This window comes from Aulonocara stuartgranti (assembly GCF_965226115.1).
Source record: "Aulonocara stuartgranti genome assembly, chromosome: 2".
NCBI lineage: Eukaryota > Metazoa > Chordata > Actinopteri > Cichliformes > Cichlidae > Aulonocara > Aulonocara stuartgranti.
In genome coordinates, this window is record NC_138940.1 from 6123982 (window position 1) to 6149052 (window position 25071).

The 25071-nt window shown below is 38.4% G+C and overlaps 2 protein-coding genes across 3 annotated transcripts; one reads left to right on the plus strand and one right to left on the minus strand.

Moving 5' to 3' along the window:
• The first annotated feature begins 84 nt into the window (after window positions 1-84).
• On the plus strand, window positions 85-17617 carry etfdh (electron transfer flavoprotein dehydrogenase). Of its 2 annotated transcripts, none has more exons than XM_082506126.1 (13): window positions 85-178; window positions 1527-1685; window positions 3827-4056; window positions 4515-4596; window positions 6037-6155; window positions 6598-6675; window positions 7133-7279; window positions 8041-8181; window positions 9213-9356; window positions 11109-11277; window positions 12000-12182; window positions 13061-13282; window positions 17113-17617. In XM_082506126.1, exons 1-13 carry the CDS (start codon window positions 127-129, stop codon window positions 17274-17276), a joined length of 1890 nt encoding a protein of 629 aa, XP_082362252.1. In that variant the 5' UTR covers window positions 85-126; the 3' UTR covers window positions 17277-17617. The 2 variants fall into 2 exon arrangements, with proteins under 2 accessions (XP_082362252.1, XP_082362253.1); XM_082506127.1 differs by lacking the exon at window positions 85-178 and adding an exon at window positions 362-807.
• On the minus strand, window positions 17614-24521 carry ppid (peptidylprolyl isomerase D). Its single transcript, XM_082506191.1, has 10 exons — window positions 24350-24521; window positions 23719-23859; window positions 23101-23207; window positions 21202-21390; window positions 20923-21042; window positions 20386-20492; window positions 20012-20153; window positions 19453-19539; window positions 19176-19218; window positions 17614-18083 (listed from the first exon to the last, which is right to left on the minus strand). The coding sequence occupies exons 1-10, from the start codon at window positions 24432-24434 to the stop codon at window positions 17995-17997; spliced, it is 1110 nt and encodes a 369-aa protein (XP_082362317.1). The 5' UTR covers window positions 24435-24521; the 3' UTR covers window positions 17614-17994.
• Window positions 24522-25071: the final 550 nt, after the last annotated feature.

Sequence of the window (25071 nt, forward strand, 5' to 3'; positions counted from 1 at the left end):
CATGAATTCTACAATGCCATCAGCAGGTGTTCTTTGGGTTTTGCTAACCAGGCTGTCAAAAGGTATCCACAAACTATCTGTTGACTCATTTGCTTTGGCTCCTCCTGCTGATGACTCCTGGGGTTTATGGGAGTTTGCAGGACAGTTCTACACCTGTCAATCAAACCTAAGACAGAAGGTAAACCATTTGTCCAAACTGGAATTAAATGGTCATGTGTTTTGAAAGTTCACACTGGCTAAACCTGGCTGAAAAGGCTAATGTTTAAGCCATGTGTGCTGGGTTAAAATTACTCCCAGCAGTTTTGGCTCTCCATTCATCGGCAGCTATGGATTAACTAAATTGTATGAGATAAAATGATGATATTCCAAGGGGAGTTATGGCTCAGACTGGTTTAACTTAGACACGTACGTGCCAATAAAAACTAAACCAGCTGGACAGTGGCCTGAGGACACACCTTTAAATAATGCCCGACTCACACTTTACAATCTCATAACACTGCTCTGACAGAGGGCGAGTTGCGTAGTTGTGGCTGTCTTAAGTAAGCGGCGCCGCTGCAAGAGCAGCGCAGTTTTTGACGCTCCTGAATGTATCGGTGTTATGAGAGCCCTTTTGTAAGCTACATACCTCACTGGTAGTTCGCGTAGCAGGTGTGCGGGTTTCATAAGCGTTTAAACTGGCAGCAAAGTAAGGACGTAATAGCTTCTCTTCAGGCTGTATTTTTTTTTTCAAAAGACAACCCGCTGTCTGCTTGTGAGTTTGCACTGGCAGACACACAATGTTTCCAGCTAGCAGATACTCATGCCAAGGTACGTCAGCTAATAGCCGGTTAGCTAACACATTTCGAGCTTGCACTGTTTGACGTTAGATACCGCTGTTAGATTTCACCAGCATTTTTTTTTTTACTCTAGCATTTAGTACGTAATTAAGTCGTGAATATGTTTTCCTTGTTGTTAAATGCATTTAGCAATTATTTTTAGAAATGCTAAGCTTAGCATTAGCCCAAACAGCCTAGCACCATCTCCTGTGTTAGCGTAAAGCTAATAAGTAGGTTAAAGTTGAACTAGTAAATAGGTCAGTTGAAATGAGTCCTAGGCCTAAGAAACATTCACTGTTACGACTTTTCAGAGGTTTAGGTACTTATTTTAAGGTCCCGTCATTGTTTTGAAACTTAACAAGCTATTTATTAACGGGAGACCGATGATAAATCGCAGTCTATCTTTGCAGCAGTTAAAGAGTAGCTCTGCAAGCTTGGCACTTAGAAGTGCAGCGGTTGCGCAGGGTAATTACTTCATGATCTAATTGTTGACGTGTTTTGTTTCACAAGTCCTATGACTACATAAGAGGACTAATGAACCTGCCTAAACCCATAGGCTTTGACTATTTGTGCTGGTTGGAAGTCTTTTAATTTGTGTCTTTTCTTTTTTAACCCACGCAGGCTGAAAGCAGTCAAGTTAGAACAGTATTTTTGTTCACGTTACCACCAGCCGAAACTGGTCTTGACTGGCAGCTGTTTTCTGTCTTGCAGCCCACAGATGTGCCAGGTTATTACAGAAAATAAAAACAGAGCATGCTACCCCTCAGCTCTACACAGCACTACACAGAAGGGCATGCTCTACAGTGTCAACACCCCGCATTACCACACACTACACCATCCATCCTCGAGATAAAGATCCGAGATGGGAAGGTAAGTAACTTTGTTATAAGTTAATTAAGAAGTTAGAATCATGTGATTAATTAATTATTTACATAATTATTTTTTAAACACCTTCTGCCCGCTGTATGGAGTCTGGTTTTTGCAAGAGTCACAGAATTGTGCCTGCCCCCAACCCCCAAGCTAAATGCTATTGAGTTATATGCTGATAAATCATTATTTTCAATCCATGTATTCAATACGTTCAATCCACTGTACCCTCATCCTACCTTTGACACAAATAAAGACTGAAATACTGGGTAGAAATCTTTTGTACAGCTTTCAAATGAAACTGCATACGTACTTGTCAAAATCCATTTTCAGCTTTTTCTCCTAGTGTGTTTCCGCATCGGCAATCAGTTTTAGAAGCGTTTTTTTTTAATAGCCCTTTTCCACTAGTACCTACTAGAGATGGACCGATCCGATATTATGTATCGGTACTGATACTGACCTAAATTACGATACTGACCTAAATTACTGGATCGGATATTGGAGAGAAATAAAAAATGTAATCCGATTCATTAAATATCATGAAAGCACCTCACAAAACTTGCGACATGGCGTAACTCAACTCATAACCTTAGCACGTAGGAGCAGTATGCGTAACGTGATAGAGCGGCTGTGGCGTGCGTGACCTCTCGGCGGTCTGGTTGAGCATTTGCAGCTTCACTACCAAACCAGCATTTCATCTCAGAGAAAGTTATCCCAGAGAGAAGTAAAGCAAGTATGTAAGTTCATCTCTGAATGTTTGCAAAGCATTCCCACGTTAAGCTTAACAACCGATATATGGAGCGACTGCCTCTCCTCTCTCCCTCCCTCTTCTGTTGCTACTTCAATCATGAAACTGATCAATAATCGGCTGATCAGCTTTTCTGTCGCAACTCTCGTCTCTCTTGTTTGTTTTTGGCCCACTTTTTTTCCCACACTGCATCAAATTAAAGTTGATTACGTCGATTAAGCATCATGAGGTGGAGGGTGGGGGTGGTTCCCTATTATATTATTTTATTTTATTTTATTTCTTTTTTGCTGGGAGTTGGCAACCCTATTAGTTAGGTTGCTTAATATTTCCGCTTAGTATCTTTTTAAAATACCAGGATAGGGAGGGTGGTGTAGGTTTAAGTTTATTAGATTGATCAGTATTGCTGAACTATGAAATATTTTGGGTGCAGTGTATTTTTTGCATACAGGTATAACAGAATAGCTTGAGTGTTTTGTTTGTTTGTTTTTTAACTTGAGTATGAAATTATACAAAATGCAGCAAGATATTTAAAAAAACAGTATTATTGATTAAAAAATACACTATATCGGATTCATATCGGTATCTGACATAAAAAAGTGGTATCGTGCCATCTCTAGTACCTACTGGAAACGGATTGGCTCAACTCGACTCAATTTTTAGACTTTTCAATTAGGTGGTACTCAGTTGTAATAGAAAACAACTGAAACCGCAGGTAGTGAAAAGGGGCTCTTCTTGTCATCAGTTTCTCTCAGCATTTCATCACACCTCTTGCACTCGTTCTTTCTGACACACACTTGAAAAGCAGTTTGGCAGACTTCAGTTAGGTTAATGATTTCATGGATTTTGTGGCACACTATATTTGTATATCTTCTAATTAGTTAAAGCAAATTTTCCAGAGGCAGCTGTATTTGAGGAATCATTGGAGTCTGATGCTGAGTGCACAAAGTCTTAGTCACTGCATGCAGCAATCATAAAAAGAAATCAAGCTGAGTACTCTCAAAGAGAAATTGCAGTGTGGATTTGGTATGCTTGTCAACTCTTAAGCATGAATAAAACAAAATTATTTTTGTTTTTTGTGAAGTCTTATCGTTGTTCTAATGTCAATCCAAATTTAAAGTTCACTGTGTTCATTTATTGCCATTCAGTAAATAGTTTTGTTGCTTTTTTCACTTTTCGCGTTTTCTGTAGCTACATTGATTCCAAAAATTCTCAATTTTTGGTTTGGGGTGGCATTACTTTGGCTTTAACCAAAGTAAGACCATCTGGGCACACAGAGTTGCTGTTTTCATCCTAGATATTTAAAACTAGCTGAGTACTGAGCGGCGTTCTCTTCCACATGAGTAATCATTGGAGTCTGGTCTGAGTATCTCTTCCATATTTAATGTTCTTCATGCAGGTGTCGAAATGGAGAGGTTTGCAGATGAGGCAGATGTGGTGATAGTTGGTGGAGGTCCTGCTGGTCTTGCAGCAGCTATTCGTCTGAAACAGCTAGCCAACAAACATGAAAAGGAGCTGCGAGTGTGCCTTGTGGAGAAAGCCCCTCAGATTGGAGCACACACTCTGTCAGGAGCCTGTCTGGAGCCCAGTGCCCTTACTGAGCTCATTCCTGATTGGAAGGAGCGTGGGGTAGGTGACTTAAAAAACATGTGATTGATGTATAGATGTTTTGTAGATTGTGTAATGCATCTGACATGATTGCATGTAAGGAACGCTGTATTTAAAAAAGGCAACATATTGTGCATACTATCACATACAGTACTCTGCAGGTGTCGGGAGCCACCCCTTATTTCTTTATATTTTTCTAGGAAAACAGGAAATATGAGCAGCAGCTTATTAAATGTGCAAACATGGAAATACATGGAATACTGGAAAATACAGTATATGAGACAGAAACAGAATTTGTACAATTCTGTGAAGCTTGAAAAATTGTTTGGAATGTTAGAGTACAGTACAGGTATAAGAATGTAATTTTTGAATATTAGAAATTGTTATAATTATAATTGTTTTATTATATTGTTATTATAGTTTATATTATTAGAAATCCTTTGGAAGTCAAACCATCAATAATAATGTTTGTACTACAGGCACCATTGAACACACCGGTGACTGAAGATGTATTCAACATTTTAACAGAGAAATACAGAATCCCTGTTCCCATACTGCCAGGTAAAAGCCGCACGTATTAATTTTTAATAAAAATGTTATAACACTGTCTTATGCTATATGTCTCAATAGAGTACTGGCAAAGGGATATTTTAGTTAGGGTTACGTGGTTGAAGGCAGAAATTGGAATTGCACAAATTGGTAAATTCTGGGACTTTCTTGATTACACTCTATTTTCACCAAAAATCTTCATGTAGTCAATAACAGACTGATTCATTAATTGTATATTTGTGTATATTCGTGTTCATAGATTCTTAATTTTTTTTTTTTTTTTTTTTTTTGTTATTTGTTTGTTTTTTTTTTGTTTTATACATGCTGCTTCATATAGAAATGTGAAAATATTTTTTTAATCAAGTATCCGGTCTTTAAGTCTGAAGTCATAAGCTGTTTCCGGGTCCAAACTCCACTTCAGGTCCCAAAGTCAAACAAGCACTGCATCATCACTGAGAGTTACAAATTATCTAAATTCTTTCATCTCTAATAAAATGACCAGTATGGCTGCTCTACCAGGTTTAACATGCAGGCATCCACAAAAACAGAATTGATGAAGTTGTGACAAATGCAATTGCATGACAGGATGCCGTAAATGGACCAAACTTCAGTCAGGGAAACAACTGAGATAATCCATCCACAATACGAGGTTAGTCATTAATATACTGCTGCATGGGCTGAGCTGTAATTCCATCGTAAGGTTTTAAAAACTGAGCTTTAAAATGTGCTGCAAATGAATATTGGCAATAACACCGAGAGACACCAACAGTGATCACTGACTTTTTTTAAGGGGCTTGTTTAGATTAAATAGAACAAGATACAAAGAATTAAAACATTATAAAAACACAACAGCCTTAATAAATGCAGAGTAGTTTGGACTCTGAAGCAGGGTTTATACGTCATCACTTAAAAACCAGATTATATCATTCCAAATCTTATATCTTTAGGGTGTCTACATGCCCTTTTACAATAAATGTAATAAAAGACCTTAAAAAGTATAATAAACTATACTCCTGATCTCTACCTGTTTAGAAGCGTTTTAAATGGTTTTGGGGCACGTCACTGCAGAAAGTTTCATGGTAGGCTCACGATGTGCATGAGCAAACTTGCCTAAAAGAAAACAATTGCACTATAAATATAAGGTGTGGTTCCAAAAGTCTAGCTGAGACAGTAGAATGGTTGGAACCCTAATGGTATGAGCCAGCCTGTTTGTTAGTCTTAAGGTTAAAGGTTAATTTTAAAGGGTCTTAAAATGGACTTTGACCAAAATATCTTCACAAAAAGACACAGAGGTTTACACTTGATATGGGTTTTTTTTTGTTTTGTTTTTTATTTTGCACTGAGATTGTCAAGTCCAAAGACTCAAAAACCTGTAATTCAGCTTATTGATAAAACTCTGGAGAATCCAAGGTGCTCACTTAATCTGTGGATGAACTTTCTTACCGTTCGTAGGCCTGCCCATGCAAAATCATGGTAACTATATTGTCAGGATGGGGAACCTTGTGCGCTGGCTGGGGGAACAGGCTGAGGAGCTTGGTGTTGAGCTGTACCCTGGTTATGCTGCAGCTGAGGTAAGATGGTCTTTGATTTTTCATTGATGTACTATATGTCATTGGCATTCAAAACTTTGTGTGATTGATGTCTTGTTCACGAGACACGGTATCTGAATTACCAGTTGTAAGATATTTACGAAACTTGGTGAGTGCCTTGCTGATCTTGTTTATTCTCTTGAAATTGTTTTTTTGGCTTCTATGAGGCTATCAAACTTAATTAAAACTTACTATTATTGCTTACACTACTGGTCTGGTTTTATGAGTTATAAAAGAATAACAAGAGACTGACATCACAAACCTTGTATGTCTTACTTTACATGATAGGCTTAAAGGTGGTAGGAATTTACAGAATTAGGAATGTATAGACATCCAGTTTTCAATCATCTTAATTAATTGAACATGTAGTGGTTAGTGCTCTCTCAATGTGTAAAGTGTTCATTGTTAACTCTGTTATGTTAAGGTTTTATTTCATGAAGATGGAAGTGTAAAAGGAATTGCCACCAATGATGTAGGCATTGCCAAGGATGGATCACCAAAGGTAATGTTCTGTGAAAAGTTCATTTAATAATACTGTTCCACTCTTGTCTTTGGTGTGTTAGCTTAATGAAAATTAGAACCTTTAGGGAGTTTCTTGTAATCTACACATGAATAGCTTTGATTTATCAGGTCTTTATGTTAAAGATATATAAAACAAACTGAACCATCAGGCATAAAAATATGCCGTTTCTTTATTTATACCTGGGGAAAAGGTCTACAAAACAGTATAGAGCATTATATATGGTGTTTTTGTTTCATACGCTTCATGTAGAAAATCATATTTGGCTCTGAGAGTGTAGGGTTTGATCTATTTCAAGGGTTTTTTCCCCCCATTGTGCATCATTAGTGTCTACAAAAAAAGCAATTCAGTGTTTGTCACCAGGACAACCTAACTATTCTCTGTAATCTATTCAGTTACTTGTCTTTCATCTACGAATCCTCCTCCTCTCTTGCATCAGGATATTTTTGAGAGGGGAATGGAGCTCCATGCTAAAGTCACGTTGTTTGGTGAGGGCTGTCACGGCCACTTAGCCAAGCAGCTGTACAACAAATTCAACCTGCGTGAAAACTGTGAACCCCAAACCTATGCCATTGGCCTGAAGGAGGTAAATACCATACACTGTCTTTATCAGCTTAGTATTTCAAGACTGGATGACATTGTGGTTCTATAAACATAAATAAGAAGTCACTATAAGCTTCAGGCTTCATCGGGCTTGCTCTAAATGCTTAGTTTCAGGGTTTTTTTTTCTTTTCTTGTCTGTTTATGATTCTCTTAATATGGTCATCACAGGAACATAGCACTGGCTCTAGCCACAAACCTTTTGTTTTCGAGACATTGTCAATCAGAATAAAGCCATTGTTATAGGTGGCTTCAGCTTGCAACAAAAGACGGAGTCCACTCAAGTTTACTGGGGTTTAACTGGTTTATTTACAAAGGAAAATGCAATGAGTTGTTTGATGTGTGTGCTTACCTGAGTGAATGGTGAGTCTGTGTCCATCAGCCTAGAAGTATCACTGCCATATTGAGGAGAGGTCACAGTCTAGGATACAATCAGTCCCTGACAATAAAAAGCTGGGCTAGGCCTCCTTAGCTCCACCTGGGGTCATATGACTTACAAAAGCAAACTGACAGGAGGATGATGACAGTTGACTTTAAAGGAAGAAGTGCTAAAACAGAAAATGGATGAACTGAGGCTCTTTACTAAGGCCTAGGATAAAATAAATAATTACCATTTTCAACTTTGAGTTATGCAGAGTTACTAAAGGTTATAATATGGCACTATAATACTAAAGGAATAATATAGTAAAGATACTTCACGATTTGTAACATCTCATTTGTTTTTGATTTTGTGTCTTTTGTCGTTAGCTGTGGATGATTGATGAGAAGAAGTGGAGGCCAGGCAGAGTGGAGCATTCTGTGGGTTGGCCCCTGGACAGAAACACATATGGAGGATCCTTTCTGTATCATCTAAATGAAGGAGAGCCTCTAGTGGCCTTGGGCTTTGTTGTGAGTGGTTTTGTGCACATTTTACCAATTCATACATGATAGCTGGATGCTCCATGCAGTAAAAAAATGTCATGATATTGTTTGAGCTTTTCAATAAAGGCTTTGGCATTTTACATTATTAGTTTTTATTATTCAGTCTGTAGAGTATGAATAAATAAAAGCAATTCATTCTCAACATTCATTCTTCCAACTAGATCATATGTGTTGTAGGATTACATATTATGTCTGTGTGCTGTATCTGATGTAGAGATAATTCGAAATTTAAATTGCGCATGTATCATGCTTTTAGCAATAAACTAAGAAAAAAAGGTCTCAAAGCAACCCTGATGTGATCACAGCTTCTGCACACATGCACTGAGACAGTTGATATCACTGGGTTTTGGGTTTTTTTTGCAAATTTTCTCCAACTCTGTCAGACTGGATTATGAAGCTCTCCACTGAGTTCATTTTGCATTTCATTTTACCACCAAAAGACACACGCACACAGTCTCGCTTGAGGCTGATCTCATATTTTGTCCTGATTGCATGATGCCATTTTGAGTTGTTACCTGGATATTCAGAGCTACTGCCATGAATGCCAGGCAGGTTTCACATCTATGACCAATGCCTTTCATGTGCAGTCAGTGAATGTGGCCACACATCAAGCACAGAGGAGTCTGTTTCCATATTTGCCACTCTTTAAACTTTAGCCTCATCCTTCTTCAGACAACTCAACACAAGGTGACCTTGTGTTGTGTTATAGAGGACATTAGAAGTCCTGGTATTTTTTTGCTTCAATGTCCAATGTGAGCTTTCATACCCAAAAAACTTCCTCCCATAGTTTCACTCTGGAACTTTCAAAAAAGTTCAGTATAAGGTTCAGAGTGATCTGAACAGGTACAAAAATAAGTAGGGTCTCTATTTTAAGTTTAAATGATCTGGCAGGCATAGATTGGTGGAAGAAAATGTTTTCAGCCTGCATTTGTCTTCAATGATTATTATTATTATTTTTTCCGCTCAGTCTGTTGAAGTTACAATTTCTCTCACGTCAGGTCGGTCTAGACTACACTAATCCTTACCTGAGCCCATTCAGAGAGTTCCAACGCTGGAAGCACCATCCCTTTGTAGCTCCAACACTGGAGGGAGGCCAGAGGATTGCATATGGAGCCAGGGCCCTGAATGAGGGAGGATGTCAGGTATGTTTGTACTCTGCGTAATTGCATAATGAATTTCCAAAGAGTGAGTACAGCTCATCACAAGATGTGCATCACAACTTAGGTTTACTCTAAGGACTGTTTTAATCTATTAATTAAAGTCATGAGCAATCAAGAGTAAACAAATTAAAGTTGTTAACTCCATATTAACAGCAAACAACAACAAAGAATTGATTACAATATTGTGTGTTTGGTTATTAATTGTATATGGCTACGTTCACACTGCAGGTCTTAATGCTCAATTCCGATTTTTTGATCAAATCCGAATTTTTTGTCTGCTCGTTCACACTACAAATAAAATGCGACAGCAAACGAGCTCTAGTGTGAACGCTCAAAGCGGCCCGCATGTGCAAAAGAAGATGTCACACACAACGCGCTCTGTTTAGACACAGAGCAAACAATATTGTTTGACTGATGGCCCTTAATATAAAGACTTCGGACTTCACGTTTCCCAATTTTTGCTTTAAGTTATTTTGTTATTTACATAATAATGTAGATAACCTAATAATTATCCTTATTGCTGTTTTAGAGAGGAGCGGTGCTTCAAAAGATAGTTGCAGATTTCTGTCAGAATCTGCAGATTATGCAGTACAAATAAAATGTTCACGTTTCTCCAACGTTGTCTTCCCAGCAGTTTCACCGGGTGGCCAGGAAGCGTTCGCGATGTCTTATCGGGCGCTTCTCCGGTGCTGATAATTGGCGTCTGTCTTGTGTCAGTGACGTAAAAGACGGATTTAATGCGACTTGACCGTTCACACAGCAGTCGCTTTCTGAAACATTGGATATGTATCGGATTCAGGACCACATACGAAAGTGACCCAGATCGGATTTGAAAATATCGGATTTGTGCCGTTCACACTGTCATACCATGATCGGATATGTGTCGCATAGGGTCAAAAAAATCCGATTTGATGCGCTTTTGCCTGCAGTGTGAACGTAGCCTAAAGCATTTGCATTTGTGAGTCTGTAAAGTGGTTGTCCTGATTTTTCTGTTTATGATTCCTTCCTGGTCAATTAGAATTTTAGTATTAGTGTATTTTAATAATAAAAGGTCTGAAAAGAGATCAGATAATATCACTTGAGCTATCAGATATGGAGAGGACAAAAGTAGAATATTAATAATATAAACACAGCTTTTTAATTAGTAATAATTGTCATTTGTTTTCCATGGGGCAGGGGTTTTGAGCCACATGCAGCTCTTTTGTCCATTTTCCATGGCACCCTCTGGCTTTTAACATAAACACTAGATGGCTAAGTTGTTACCCTTGGTAACTGCCTTAACTGTGTGCGGACCAGTTGTGCTTAATGTGTTTAAAAAATGTTCAACATTACTATATTGACCAAGCATTACATTCTACTTGTACAAGTGCTGAACAAGGTGGAAAGTTAACACTGCTCTCTAATCCATATGGACAGCAAAAGTGATCACCTGGGGTGGCAAGAAAAAAAAAAAGTAAAAATATATATATATAATATACTGCTCAGCCACTCCTCATTCACATAGACAGGAAAGCTGGGGCCTTTGCTCATCCCTGAGGGGGTTTTACATAAATAGATGCCTGAATATTAATTAAGTCTTACTTTGTCATGGGCCAGAAATGTGTTTAGACATAGTGACACATTTTCCCAGGTTACATCTGATTAAATGGCCAAATTCAAAAAATCCAATTAAAAGTTTACTTAAAAGTAGAACAGAAGAAAGTTAAACATGAACTACTTCCTGTTTCTTTTCAGTCCATCCCAAAGTTGACTTTCCCTGGAGGACTGCTGATCGGCTGCAGCCCCGGTTTCATGAATGTGCCAAAGATCAAAGGCACCCACACAGCAATGAAGAGTGGCATGCTGGCTGCTGAAGCCATTTTCCCCAAACTCACAGCAGAGACTCTGGACTCGGAGACAGCAGGTACAGAGTTTAAGACCTAGCAATGGTCATGGTAGCTACAGCACCTGTATGTATTACATTTACTCAGTCATGGGATGTTGAGGATTCTACCTCTCTAAATCAAATTCTGAAACAACATAGGGGAGACCCTACAAACCTGGGTTGCACAAGATTGAATGGCAGGTAGCAATTCTGAAAGGTTGAAAAGGTCAGGCAATAAAGGCTTATGAGTTTTCAATACACAATGAGAAAACTTCTTTCCTAAGGGGGCATCATCTTTGTGCTCAAACTGAAGGTGCATCAATCAGGGAACTGCAGTATCAATAAAAATGTCAAGTGTAAGCAGTTTCAAGGGTCATAACTCACTTTCTGAAAGGACAGAATTCATTGACAACGATTTATCACAGGTTCAACGTAACCAAAAGGGAAATAATATACACTTGCCTAAACAAAACCTTTGCATAGGCAACAAAATGGATCTCGTGCGTACAGTGCTTACTCAGTTAATAAAAGTTATGTTTCAAATCTTGTACTCTGGAAAGAAACATTTTTTTTAAATGGTTAGTTAACCAAATTGCTTTTTTACACCTAATGGTAGTGCCCATTTGAGATGGTTTCAGATTTACATGCAAGGGTTTGGTGTAACATTGTTTTTTCCACTTTCATTCATGTTCATTCAGCCTAAAGTCCTTAAATTTGTTATTGTTAACTATCATTTCTATTTTATTATTTCTCCTCATTAGGGCTTCATGTACCTGAGTATGCTGAGAACCTAAAGAATTCTTGGGTGTGGAAGGAGCTGTACGCAGTAAGAAATATTAGGCCATCATTCCACAATTACTTTGGCCTCTACGGTGGTATGATCTACACTGGCATTTTCTATTGGATCTTTAGAGGAAAAGAGCCTTGGACCTTAAAACACTGTGGTGAGTATTGCAGAACAGATTCTTTATTTTAGGGCTGCAGCAATTCATCGAGTAATTTGATAATAAAAAATTCTTGACACATTTTTTTGCTTAGATGCTTCGATTAACACGTGGCTCTGTAGCGCATCATTGTCACCATGAAAACGCGAGCGTTCTAAACAATTATAAGATCTCTTTTCAGCAGCACAGAAACTTTGCATCAAAGCATGGGGCAAACTTCAGATATGCTCGCTTTTCTTCATTTTAGCCACTACATTCTCCTTTAAAGGCGTAAAGACAAACACTCTTCGCTTGTCTTCTTCACACTTACACACAAGCACAAAAACACATGAACCTGAACACACAACAAATCTACCTCGTCAGAGAGTACTTGAGAGTATTTATATATATTTTTTCCATCCATCCATTCTTTTCCACAGGGGAGCTGGAGCTACCATAGGGTGAGAGGCAGTGCAATGTTTTAAAATTTTAAAACATTACAATTACTAAAATAGAAAACCAATGAGCAGTTCATTTAGAAAGACCTGTGCTTTTTCTCTTTTGAGTATTTATTATTGCTCATTAATAAGACAAAAGTATTTCTTATCCAATTATGTGATTAATTGATAGATTACTCAATCACTAAAATAATCGGTGGCTGCAGCTCTACTTTAACTCTTTGCCAGGCTGTAAAAAGTCTGTATTGCCAGTGACCTTGACTTAATGTGCAAAGATTGCAAAGTGGACTACTGTAGGTTTTCCACTGTGTTCAAGTTTGTTGCTGCAGAACGGCAGAAACCGCAAAATACCAGTGGTTTGTCTTTACCTGAGGTCTGAGGTTATCTTATCCTAGCGGATAAATCAGCATTTTGTGACCAACTCTGCAAAATCTTTCTCAGGTACTGATGCAAACCAGCTGAAACCAGCTAAGGAATGTACACCGATTGAGTACCCCAAGCCTGATGGCAAGATAAGCTTTGACCTGCTCTCCTCTGTGGCGTTGAGTGGGACCAACCATGAGGGGGACCAACCCCCACATCTTACCTTAAAAGATGACAGCATCCCGGTCGCCAGGAACTTGGGTATTTACGATGGACCCGAGCAACGTTTCTGCCCCGCAGGTAACGCCACTACAGTCCCTAAAGAGAATTGCAACATGTTTTCCACATAGTAAAGTAAGAAGGTGAAAACTGAGTTCTTGCATACATATCCACATCAAATTAAACAGGGCATGTTAACATTAGTAACACAGAAGCAATGTGCTTAGAGGACAGAGTTACATAATCTAATCATTGTAGTTTATTAAACATAATAGTCACCTTGACATTCAGTCTGTTCAGAAAAGCAAAGCAAACACTTGTACCTGAAAACTGGAACCAGCAATGATTTAGTTCTTTTATGTGTTAAATGGTCAATGCTTTATCAGAATTGCTCTCATTTAGTGTTCTCTTAAACCAGTTATGTGTAGTTGTTTCACCAAACATGGAGCACACATGTACTAGTTAGCATTGTTACCTCACTAGATTGAAACGTCCAGTTTGGTTGGGGGCTTTTGAGAGTTTTTATGTTCTCCTGTAAGTTTTTGTTGGTTTCGCTCCTGTTACATTAATTCAAAGATGATGTGATTGTCTCTCTGTTTTAGCCGTGCCTTTCACTTGACTTAAGCAAGCATAAGCTTCAGCCCCACTTATAACCTCTTCCTTTGAATTATTAACAATGGAGACCTCTAAATAAGGGATTCCGGCCCCTCTTTTACCCTCCAAGGAAGAGTCTCTCCTAATCAATAAAACATTGTTCTGAATTTATCACCTTTGTCTTAAAGTAAAACATCTCTATCCTGGTTTTACTAGTCTGAAAATTATGTAACTATTCCTGTGAGCATCCTACTCAATAGATCTTGAACACAGTTGAATACCTTTAGGAGATTTTGGACCGGTGAATTATGAAGCACTACCCACAATGATTAAAACAGCAAATGAAGCAAAGTCTGGTTGTACATCACTGCAATATAGTTCATGAGAGTTGTACATTCAATTCCAAGGCTCATTGAAGATGTTCTGATGGGTTAATGTCTTATTGAGAACTTAAGCTATTTTGACATATGCAGGCTTTAATGGCACAAATGTTGGGTGCAGTAAGCTCAGATATTAGGTGAATGCCTGTGTGGTATCACATTGCGGTGATGTGCAAAAGTAGCAGCTAATATTATGTCCTCTTGTTTGCTGCTTCTTACAATTTCTTTCCAGGAAACTTCCACACCTTAACCATAGGATTAAAAAAAAAAAAAAAAAAAACCACACCCAAGTTTACCAATTCCTTCTGCGTGCTACATGTGGAAAAAGGAGGCTGTCAAAAATCTTGTATCCTGATTTTCTTTTTCTTCCCCAAAAATATTTTAAGGTCATTTGCAAAAACTGACAGACTGTAAATTTCTATAGGTACCGTAGGTTTTGCATACACACCAGGCAATGTTGCAAGCAAGCTAAGTATTTTAAAAAAAGAGAGCGAGTTGAGGCCAGCATTCCTGGGTGTCTCTGTGGTAATGAGTAACATTTTCTTGTTTTTAAAAGCTTCAGCCTCCATTTAAAACCAAATCTCACAACAAATGTAATGACATTATTATCAGTAGGTTTAGGGTATGAGTGAGTTTGTTTAAGCCAGGTAGACAGGCTCAGGTTCTTTGTGTTTATCTCTATTTAAGTTAAGCTAAACTCATTATTCTGTCTCTCAGACTGTGGCTCCATTTGAATTCTCTGGAAACTGAAACTTAATGATGTGAGGTCTACGAGAAGCAAAATGCAGCACAAGTTGAGACCCACAGACGCAAGCCCTAAAGAGCATGGGAGAAAGGCCAGCAGTTACATTAATACCCCTGTACACAGTGCAGCTTTAGGTCAGCAAGGTCCAAATGCTTTTTTTAATAGTTATGGGAATACCAGGGTTGGCTGGCGAAAAGCAGCAGAGAACTAACACAGCTTAAATCTATTACTTGCCTCCAACCTTACAGCCTATAAACTATCCTTGAGGTTGTTTTGTTTTTTTGTATTTTTTAATCACAACTATGTTTGGAGTATAATCAGTCAGCCTTACACTGTTCCATATAATAAGGCCACAAAATCTAGAACCTGCTACATGTTTAAAATTTAAAATGTAGTTACAGAAGCACTGTTAGGTTTTGCCCTGCACTCATCATTACCAGTTTCAGGCTGTTGTTTGGAGGCTTAAATTATTATATTTACCGCAGCCTACATTCATCTGGGCACAAACACTCATTAACCATGATTAGTCTAACTAATTTTGCAAGCACGCATTAGGAATATGGTTTTTAAAAAAATCTACAACTTTACCATCACTATGTGCACCTTTGGTCTTTATCATCCACCCATCCATCATCTTCCACGTCTTCAGAGTAGAAGTGGGGCTGGAGTCTATCACTGGGCTTTATAGGGTTTGGTAATAGTTAGGTCTATGTGCTATTAAAATTAAAGCAGGGAGCAGTAATGTAACTAGGAGATGGGGAAAATTAGATGAAAAGCTGATTAAACTATCAACTTTTACTCTCATTATTTCATCTTGTTAACCTTTGTGGTAGAAACAAAACATTCTTTTAATGAGTGGGAAAAAAACGACCAATTTTAGCTAATGGTTCTTCCTACATTAAAAAGATTTATAATTTATGAAAACTTATGAAAATAAAAACCCGCAACATTAAGACATTTTGCCTGCAGGTGGGGCAACCATTAAAAGAAAGACCTGAAGCAGACATAATGACTTGACTATTTTCAGAAAGCAACTTTAAACTGACCCGTGAGTCATTCGTGCAAACTCAAGGGATGAACTTAAATGCCAAATAGTGTGCTCTTTGCTATCATCCAACTACACTTCCACAGTCCAAATGATGTATGCTGTAGGCTGCCGCCGTAGTGTAGATCAGTTACTCCCACACTCAACAATCCTTTCTTCTATCGCATTTGGGGTGACAAGATCTCTCCCCCTTTGACCTGTCGGCCTGGCTCCCCCTTGCCGTAGCACTCTGGATCCTCATATTTATCGCACTCATGTCTGGGGTGGGGGATCTAGGACTACTGGATACAGACACCCCCAGGTGGGAATCAAACTCCCACTCCCAAACCCAAGGCATGTAGTCTTATCACTACGCTATCCAGCTGCTACAATACCTAGCATAATGGATAATGGCTGGTCTTACTTAGGCTAAAATAAAAAAGGCATAAAAACAGTCTCACTGTAAAAACATACTGAACTAGTCATTGCCCATAAATAGTTTATAATTGACCTCATCACATTCACTGAATGGACATATTTTAGGAAAAGTCATAAAATATAAGTGTTGGTGTTTTATTTCAACTTTCACAAGATTTTTAAAATGCAAGGGGGTCTGTTCTAGCTAAAGCAGTTCTAGTGTTAAGAAATAGGAAATAATATGCAGACCTGAAAGACACATCTGGTCCTTCAGTTTATCCATGGACTGTTTGCTGAAGCCTTAGTAGAAGAAAAGGCTGAAAGAAAGAAAAATTAGTGGCAACCAGTCTTAATGATTGTCAATATATACAGGGGAGGTCAGGAGAGAGTACAACAGTGTCTAGAGCCATCTGTCACATTTGGGGATCCTTTCAAAACTGATGAAATTATGAATGCAGACATGTACTGTCAGATTTTGATCCTCCATCTGGAAAGAATGTAACAATGGCTTCTTTATTCAGAATGACAGTGATCCCAAACATGCTGTCAGAGGGGTAAAAGCAAGCACCTAGACAGAACACTATCAGTGCAGCAACCATAACAGAAACTATAAAAGGAAGAACTCCTCAGTATCCATGTAAGGATTTGATATAAAAAGTATCTCACATAGATAATCATGTCATTACGTCATTCAAGCAGCTTTTCTTCTGGGTCTGTTTTCTAACTCGTTTACTCTCTCACCCACACTCAGGTGTGTACGAGTATGTTCCCCTGGACACAGGTGATGGGATGAGGTTGCAGATTAATGCTCAGAACTGTGTCCACTGTAAGACCTGTGACATCAAGGACCCGAGCCAGAACATCAACTGGGTTGTGCCCGAGGGTGGTGGCGGACCAGCCTACAATGGAATGTGACCATCTTGGGTGTTTTTCTGCTTTTTGTGTTGGAAAATGTGCCTGAGTATATAGAGCTGAAGTAACTATGTAGTTATTTGAGGGTATAAAAAAGGACAAAGGATGTTTAAAAACTTGGTGTTAGAGAAATTGTTTTGCAAGGCCGTGTAAAACTGAAGTCAGAATTTGCAGTTTTTGCTGCTTTGGAGGCATTTTAAAGTGTTTTGTTTTTAAGAAGTACTTGACCAATTGTAATAGTGTATATATGATCACCTCAGGTTCATATCAGCACTACTGGTGGTATATACAGTATTGTATATATTATGATAATGTCCCAGTACTAATAAAGAAACTTGACGGTTGTCCCTCTTGTTTTATTGACCTCAGTTTAAAAAATAAACACAAAAAACAACATAAATAAACACAAATGGATATCCTGCTTGTAGCCAAGAGCACTCTTAAAATTCCTACCATGGAATAACACACACACAAAATTGCTTTGCTAATCTTCAAACCACCTGGTTTTCCAGCACCGTGCAATTAGACCGATGTTCACGATATTCATTACAGTAAAGGCAGGTCCAAGCTTACAGACATTAAGAAATGTGCATGGTGTAAAAACATGAGAGGACCCATGAAATGAAAATACTGAACATTTTCACCTGGATACACTCCTTATCTGTGGGTACAGCTTCCACTGTAAATAATGACAGCCAATTGCATCATGAGGTCAGATAGTTTAGGCAAACATTTTGGCATAGATTTTCTTCTCTCTCTCTTTCTCCTCCTGGATTTTAAGATGGACTTTCTTCAATTCATTGGTGATTGCTGTGAAAAAGAAGAGATTTGAAATTTTATAGATCGGTTCTAGTTTCTATTAACATTTCCCCTCAAATATCCAGTTTTCAGAGCAAGTTTTAGTTCCCATACATCCACTTTTTGCCCGGCTAGTGAGTTTAAAAAGACAGCCTGCTCCTAAAGGCACAGAGAGAGCATGAAGCACACTGATAGCTCTTATCTTCTAGCCTGCAGCCAATGAACTGAAGCTTAACATATCAAAAGGGCTATGAAACACTGTCAAAAAGCTGCAGTTTTGCAGTGAGCCTAATGCACCCAGCACACTTAAACGTACATAGTGAGGATGTGGTTCCTTGAACACTCCCTCCTCCCTCTTACAGCATCCTATTTTCCTACTAGCTATGCAAAATCCAACCATTAAAGAAACTGATTCATTGGTGTGTTGTAGTTGACCTTTCAGGGGACCATACTTTTTCATTTTCTGCAAAAAGTCAAATTAAGAGGAACAGAAATCTTTTGGGGAAAAACTACTGTCTTTCTCCAGCAGGACTATGACCTCTTTGCTAAGTTTGAATAACACGAACATATATTGAAAAATAAAACATAAACTTAGTGTCCCAAAAGTTCGATTCTGTTCATCCGGACGTAGCATTTTCAGTGGGAGAAACGTTCCTGCTGCTACTACTGCACATTCACCCAATGTATATACTATAAATAAATAAATATAAATATAAATAAATATATATATATATATATAAAATGTTCTTCCTCTACCCCCCATTTTTGCACATGTCGAGGAGCGTGTCAGGTTACATTTCACTGTGTGTTATACTTGTATAACTATGCATGTGACAAATAAAGAACCTTGAACCTTCTTCAGATTCAGCTGACTTGCAGGTTTCCCCAATCTTATAAACAGTACATTGCACAGTGACTGGAACTAGCCCACTGAATGAACAATGGGCTGTGAGGTCAGTTCCTTGATCACTAATATGCAAATTCCCATGACCACTGACCAACAACTATTGATCAAAAACCACTGATCATAAACTTGGTGTATTCTTGCTATGAGGACAAATCAAACCAAGACTTTAGTTAAAACAAAACCACTGCAGACCTTACCTTTATCCTCTGGAGCAGTTTCCTGAGCTTTCTTCAGATCAGACTATCGAGTTAGAAGCACAATAAAAATAATTAGTTAAAATCAGTTCTGCTAATTGATTTAAAATATTTTTAATGTTAATGCCAAATTGCGAAATGCTAAACTTCATATTTAATTTTCACTGCAATTGTTTACAGGAGAATCTACTAGATAACTGACATATAAAAGGCAGTGTGTTCATGTTGTGCTGCTGGGTTGTACAGTCTCTAACACAAGAGGCTGTTCTGTAGACATTACCATGGCTTTGTTATATTCCTTTAACCCCTGCCAGGCCTGAGCCCTGCGGAAAAGTGCCTTAGTGTTTCCTTCACTCAGCTCCAGAGCCTGTAAGACAAGAAAAATGATTCTTTGGATGATTTGATAAAATTTTAAGGTCACATTTCACAGAATCTAAAAGATTTCCACATGATTTTTTGAAGTAGACAGAAATAAAACATCAAAGAGACTAAATAGACACTTTTTTCCCTAAAATGCATGTAATCTACAAGGAATATATAATCGGTTTGACAAATTCTTTTATTTCCTTTGTAACTCCAGACTGATGACAAGTCCCAAAGTTTGTTAAAGGTGCTGGTAGACAGATTTTAGCCTCTGTAGACAGAATCAGGCTAAGCACTCGTGGGTGCTATCTTCAGCAACAAAAACTGGGTACTGATTGATATCTTAGGTAAGAGGACATAAGCTTAGCATGTGAAGCCTGATAAGTTCACCAGCGGTAAACCCTAACAGCCACACAGGAGCACTCGGCTGAATCTGTGATATGTGCTACAGTCTGCTTTGTTCCAGCTCATGTCACCTGATTGCAGCTGTCCAGAGCTTCCTGCCACAGCTGCATCTTCAGTTTGCAGGCTGCTGTGTTGAGATAGCAGCTGAGGGCTGTGGGCTCCAGCTTCTTCTGTGCCTCCTCTTCCACTTGTTCCCCACACACCTTCAAGTACCTATGAACATAAAAAGATCATTTGTTAGCTTTTGGAATTATTCTTTGCTACCGTTTCCTTTGTTTGAAAATCAGGCTTATACACCACAAAAATCCTCACAGAGCACTTTGACAGATGAAAATCATCTCTGGGTTACTGGGAGTAATATTTAATTCCTGTGGAATATCTTTTCAAAGTGACTTCTCTTTAAGTCAAGGTGATTATGACTGCAAGTAAATCAAAACCACCTTACCTGAAAGCTTTACTATATTTTTGGACCGCGCCTTTCCAGTCTTGAGACTTAAAAAGGTTGTTTCCAATATTCTTCACATCTTCAGCAACAGACAGAACTTTCTCCATCTGAAAAGAAGCACAGGCCAAAGTGAAACTGGAACCTTTGATCTTAATTTGCAGTTTTTGCCATCATTCCTCTTGCTTATGTAAGAACAAGGAGAAGGAGACATTGCTAACATTACAAACACAAAGTCTAACCTCCAGAATTTCTAAACTACTTTATTTCAAAGTAAAATTGATAACATTGATAACATGCACAACAATGACCTCAGTAATAATCTGACTCATTATTACTGGGAACACTTTTCCCCCTGCTTCCATTATTTACCAGACTAAATGTGACCTTGTGATATTGATTTTTTTTTAATCCACACTCTCATTTGGCTTTGGATGAGCCAGCAAACAAGCATATTAAAAAAAATGCCACAGTGCTCCTTGCAGAGCAGTTATCTGCCAACCTGAGTCCTTGAAGATCAAAGACAGCGCTGATACTTACATCTTTAAAGTCGATGTCGGAGTCCTCGGGGAAGTCTGGGTGGGCATCTGTTCCATCACTTGGTGCAGCGCCCCAGCTGTCCCCATCCTTATGCTCACCACAGTCGGCTATGATACATGGCTGCAAATGCATGTTAGCAGAAACTTTAAGATAGCTTAACAGACCAAATGTGTTTCGGACTTAACACGAAAGAAAAATAATGAGCAGATTGGTATCATTAACTTCTAAGAGCAGGTGTTATCTTGGTTAAATAGTAAATGTCAGTAAAGACTCATTTACCTTCACAGGGGCATCATCTGTAGTATCAATGCACTCCAGCATTTTTACCACTCCGATCCCTTTCAACACTTGTCCAAAGACCACATGCTTTCCGTCTAAGTGTGGCGTGGGGACAGTTGTGATGAAGAACTGCGAGCCGTTGGTGTTTGGCCCTGCGTTAGCCATGCTCAGAAGACCCACTTTGCTATGCTACATGGAGAAAGAAAATAGGTTGGATAAAGCAGCTGGAACATCAAACATGAGCCATAAACATAGCCATCGTTTCTGAGTAACTTTGAATTTCTTTGCTTTGCTTCAGTAGATAATGAAGGCAAAAGAAAGACAAGAAGCACTAAGGGCACAAATATCCAAGCCAAGCATTGCATTTTTAAAATGATAAAACTTCACAAATCAACGTGGCGCATGAGGAAATTCAGCTAACTTTTTAAAATCGCCAGATGTAGAATCATAAGCCATTCTCACACATGAGCATCCGACAATTTCAAGAGAATCAGGTTCGGATTATTTTCACTGTTCTCCTTTCTCACGTGTGGCACGAGGAGGGGTTAAAGCAGGCCGGAAACGATCTGGAACGGCATTTCGGCACCTTCGCTTCACAAGTAATTAAACCTGCATTACTGTTGGCATTACTGCTGAATGAGGTCATTTTTCATGTGCTGTAGCCTGACGTTACTTCACTTGCTCAAACATAACGACATCCCACATAGCCCTTACATCCCCTGTGATGCATGCATGAAGTAGATGTAAATAAAAATAAATAAATAAAACTGCAGTCACTATTCAACATCTAATTAGCTACAAGAGACAAGAAATATAAAGTAACATTTAGATGTTTTTAGGTGGGAGGTCATTACGAGTACACAAAGTGTTTCTGTGATCTCATCTGTGATTTCCCAGGAAGAGAAAAAATGTTTATGTGGAACACTCAGAGATGTGTAAAGATGTAAAACGAGAGAGCAGGAGGGGAAGATAAGATTATTTTTAAAGGTAAGAATTGTTCAACAAGTTGGAAATTTGATCTATTACATGTGACCTCCTAGAGCTTTTAAATCAGATATGGGATCTATACATCATGTGTTGCTCAACCATGTTTTTTTTTTTAAAGTCTTGCAAAACAAGCTAACTTTGTGTTATTCAAATTGCATAAAAATACTGCACTGGGCAGTTTGCCACAATGTGGTGAAGTTTACAGTAATACATGTTATGTCACAATGGTACGGGTTAAGTTACACTAAAGGTAGCGGATATTAATTTACATTTAAGCTAGAGATGCTGATTAAATCCAGTCAATGAATTTTACCTTTTCTACCAGCTTTATACTATGTATAAAGCAACATTTACTTATGTCTTGCTGAATTCAGGTGGCTAAATGCCAGGAAATAGTGCGCAGGAGGCAACACACACTCAACACACTCAAGGACAGCTTTTACAACAGGGCAATAGCCCTGATCAATGCAAAAAATAATTATATTTATATTTATAACAAGGTGCAATAATAATTAATGTGCAATAATAACAGTGTGCAATACAAATACACTTATTCTTCTTTTTTATTACTAAGTTATTATACTGTGTTGTGTTGTTTGTGTTGCGTTGTGATGTGTCGTATCGTGTCGTGTTGTGTTACATGTAGTGCCGACGTAGGACAGTTTTCCAATTTCATTGTACTACTGTACTATATATGAGTGTGCAATGACAATAAAGAGTTATCTTATCTTATGTCTATTTGTCCTTTGCTGCAATCCAACATTGCATACTCTGTAACTGAGAGCTGGCAGGTTAAAGACTGGATAATGTTCTCTCATGCACTTCTGTTGGGCAAGTCCTAGAAAAGTTTGGAGCTGCAGTGCATGTGTGAAAATGGCTACAAATTTGCAGTCCTGGTGACAGGTCGTGTACCTTGTAGTGGAAGTTTTCATCCTCAAACTTCTCCCCATAGATGCTTTCACCCCCTGTGCCATTATGGTTTGAGAAGTCGCCTCCTTGGATCATAAACTTCTTGATGACTGGCAAGAATAAATTTACAGCCACATTACTTTTCCTATAATAAACAAACTTAATATTAACACTGTTCCAGGCTTCTTATTATTAATTGAACTCTCAAGGGCTCAACAATCCCAAAAGAATCCAGGTACTTACTCTGCATATTAAATGCTTTGTCGCACAACTATTAAGAGAGATCATTTGTGTGAGCAAAAAACAATTCATTTACACTTTGTGTAAATTTGTAAACTGTAGGCATTAACATTATATATTTATTATCTCTTACTTGTCTATATTAAATTTAGCCATGCAAGCAGTATTATTTAAACTCAGTTTTTAAAAAAAAAAAAAAGTACTCATAGACCTAGTTTCCAAGCCACTGATTATGCCATGACTTGGGATTTTCTCCTAGGAAATGTACTGAATATTCAATAAACGATATATTCTCCAAATGCTTCGCTACCCTGGATGTCCTTTCAACTACTCAGCTATTCATCTTCAAACTCTCCTTCCAAAGTTAAGAAGTCTATTTACTTCTATGAAACGGGCATCCTTTGAAGTGCAGTGGTTTCCCAGTCGATTTGCCAGTGCCCTTTTCTCCAGTGCACAGAGCCCGGAAGTTTTCAGCGGTCTTTGGGGTTATGTCAGCAAACAGCTCGAGAACAATTCGGCCAGCTGAGGACAGAAAGCAGCTCGGTTTAATCAGTTACAACACCAATGATATTAATCTGGACTATGTTATCAAGCGTCAGTTTCTATATTGAAAAATCATCATTGTTTAGGTAAATTGAAATAATAAGATTGAAAACATTTTAAGTGACCCAAACTTATAATTATAATACAATAGACTGTGTACTCGTTCCTCTTTTAACCTTTCATGTTTCACTTATAAGAATATGGTAACACTCGACAAAAGCACACGTGGTGCATACACTCACAAAACTGGCTCACAAAACGTTTTAGTTTGCCTTAATGCTCTTAAATGGACAAACACGTGTAATTTACAGCTTGGTTTATTTCTAGTTGATAGCGTCTTTGGCATGTGGTATATAAATCAGTTTCTAGAAGTCACTAGAACGTGCCAGGATGGTGCTAAGCTAACAAAGCTAAGGCTTAAAGTGGCGCAAATAGATGTTAAACAACAGTCGATTTCAGATGTCCTGACCTCTCTCCCCATCAATGTCTACGTCCAAGAAGACGCGGGGGTTTGCTGGGTTTGAAGGCTTGTCGGATGGTGTTGGGTAAGACATGTTTTAATAAAAATCAACACTAAGTCTAGCGATGCTAGCTAAATCCGACCGGTGCACTGGAGCAGGTTGCACGGGATGAATGGGAAAGACTTACGACTTCCGATTACTAAATTCAAAATAAAAGCCGGCTGATTACGGTCTATGTTAACAGTATACTCTCACTTAATTTCTAGTGACTCTCACGCGGTTTTAAAAACAAACAGTGTTTATGTAATTATGACTGGCAAAACAAAAATAACAGATACAAAATAATAGATACAAAGGTAGAAGTAGAACAGAAGATCAGTGAGTATGACTGTACGCGTATTCCGGTTGCGATTTCCAAAGTAAAACACCAAAAAGACGAGATCACCGGTCTCCGCTGTTGTGTGTTGTGCTGCACATGGATTCAGCACTCAGAGATAAAAGTATACATGTGTAGTCAGACCACTGACACCAACAGTTGGCTTAATTTAAAGCCAATCTTAACTATAACTATGCATATGACCAACAACAAATGCATAAATAAAGCACCACAAAGACCAGGCATAAGCATATCTTTGGTTTATTAAGAATAAAAGTGGCTAACACCTGAAAAACTGAGGGAGATGAGACTCAGAGGGAGGATGCTGTCTCACTGCAGTGACTCTTTGAGCTG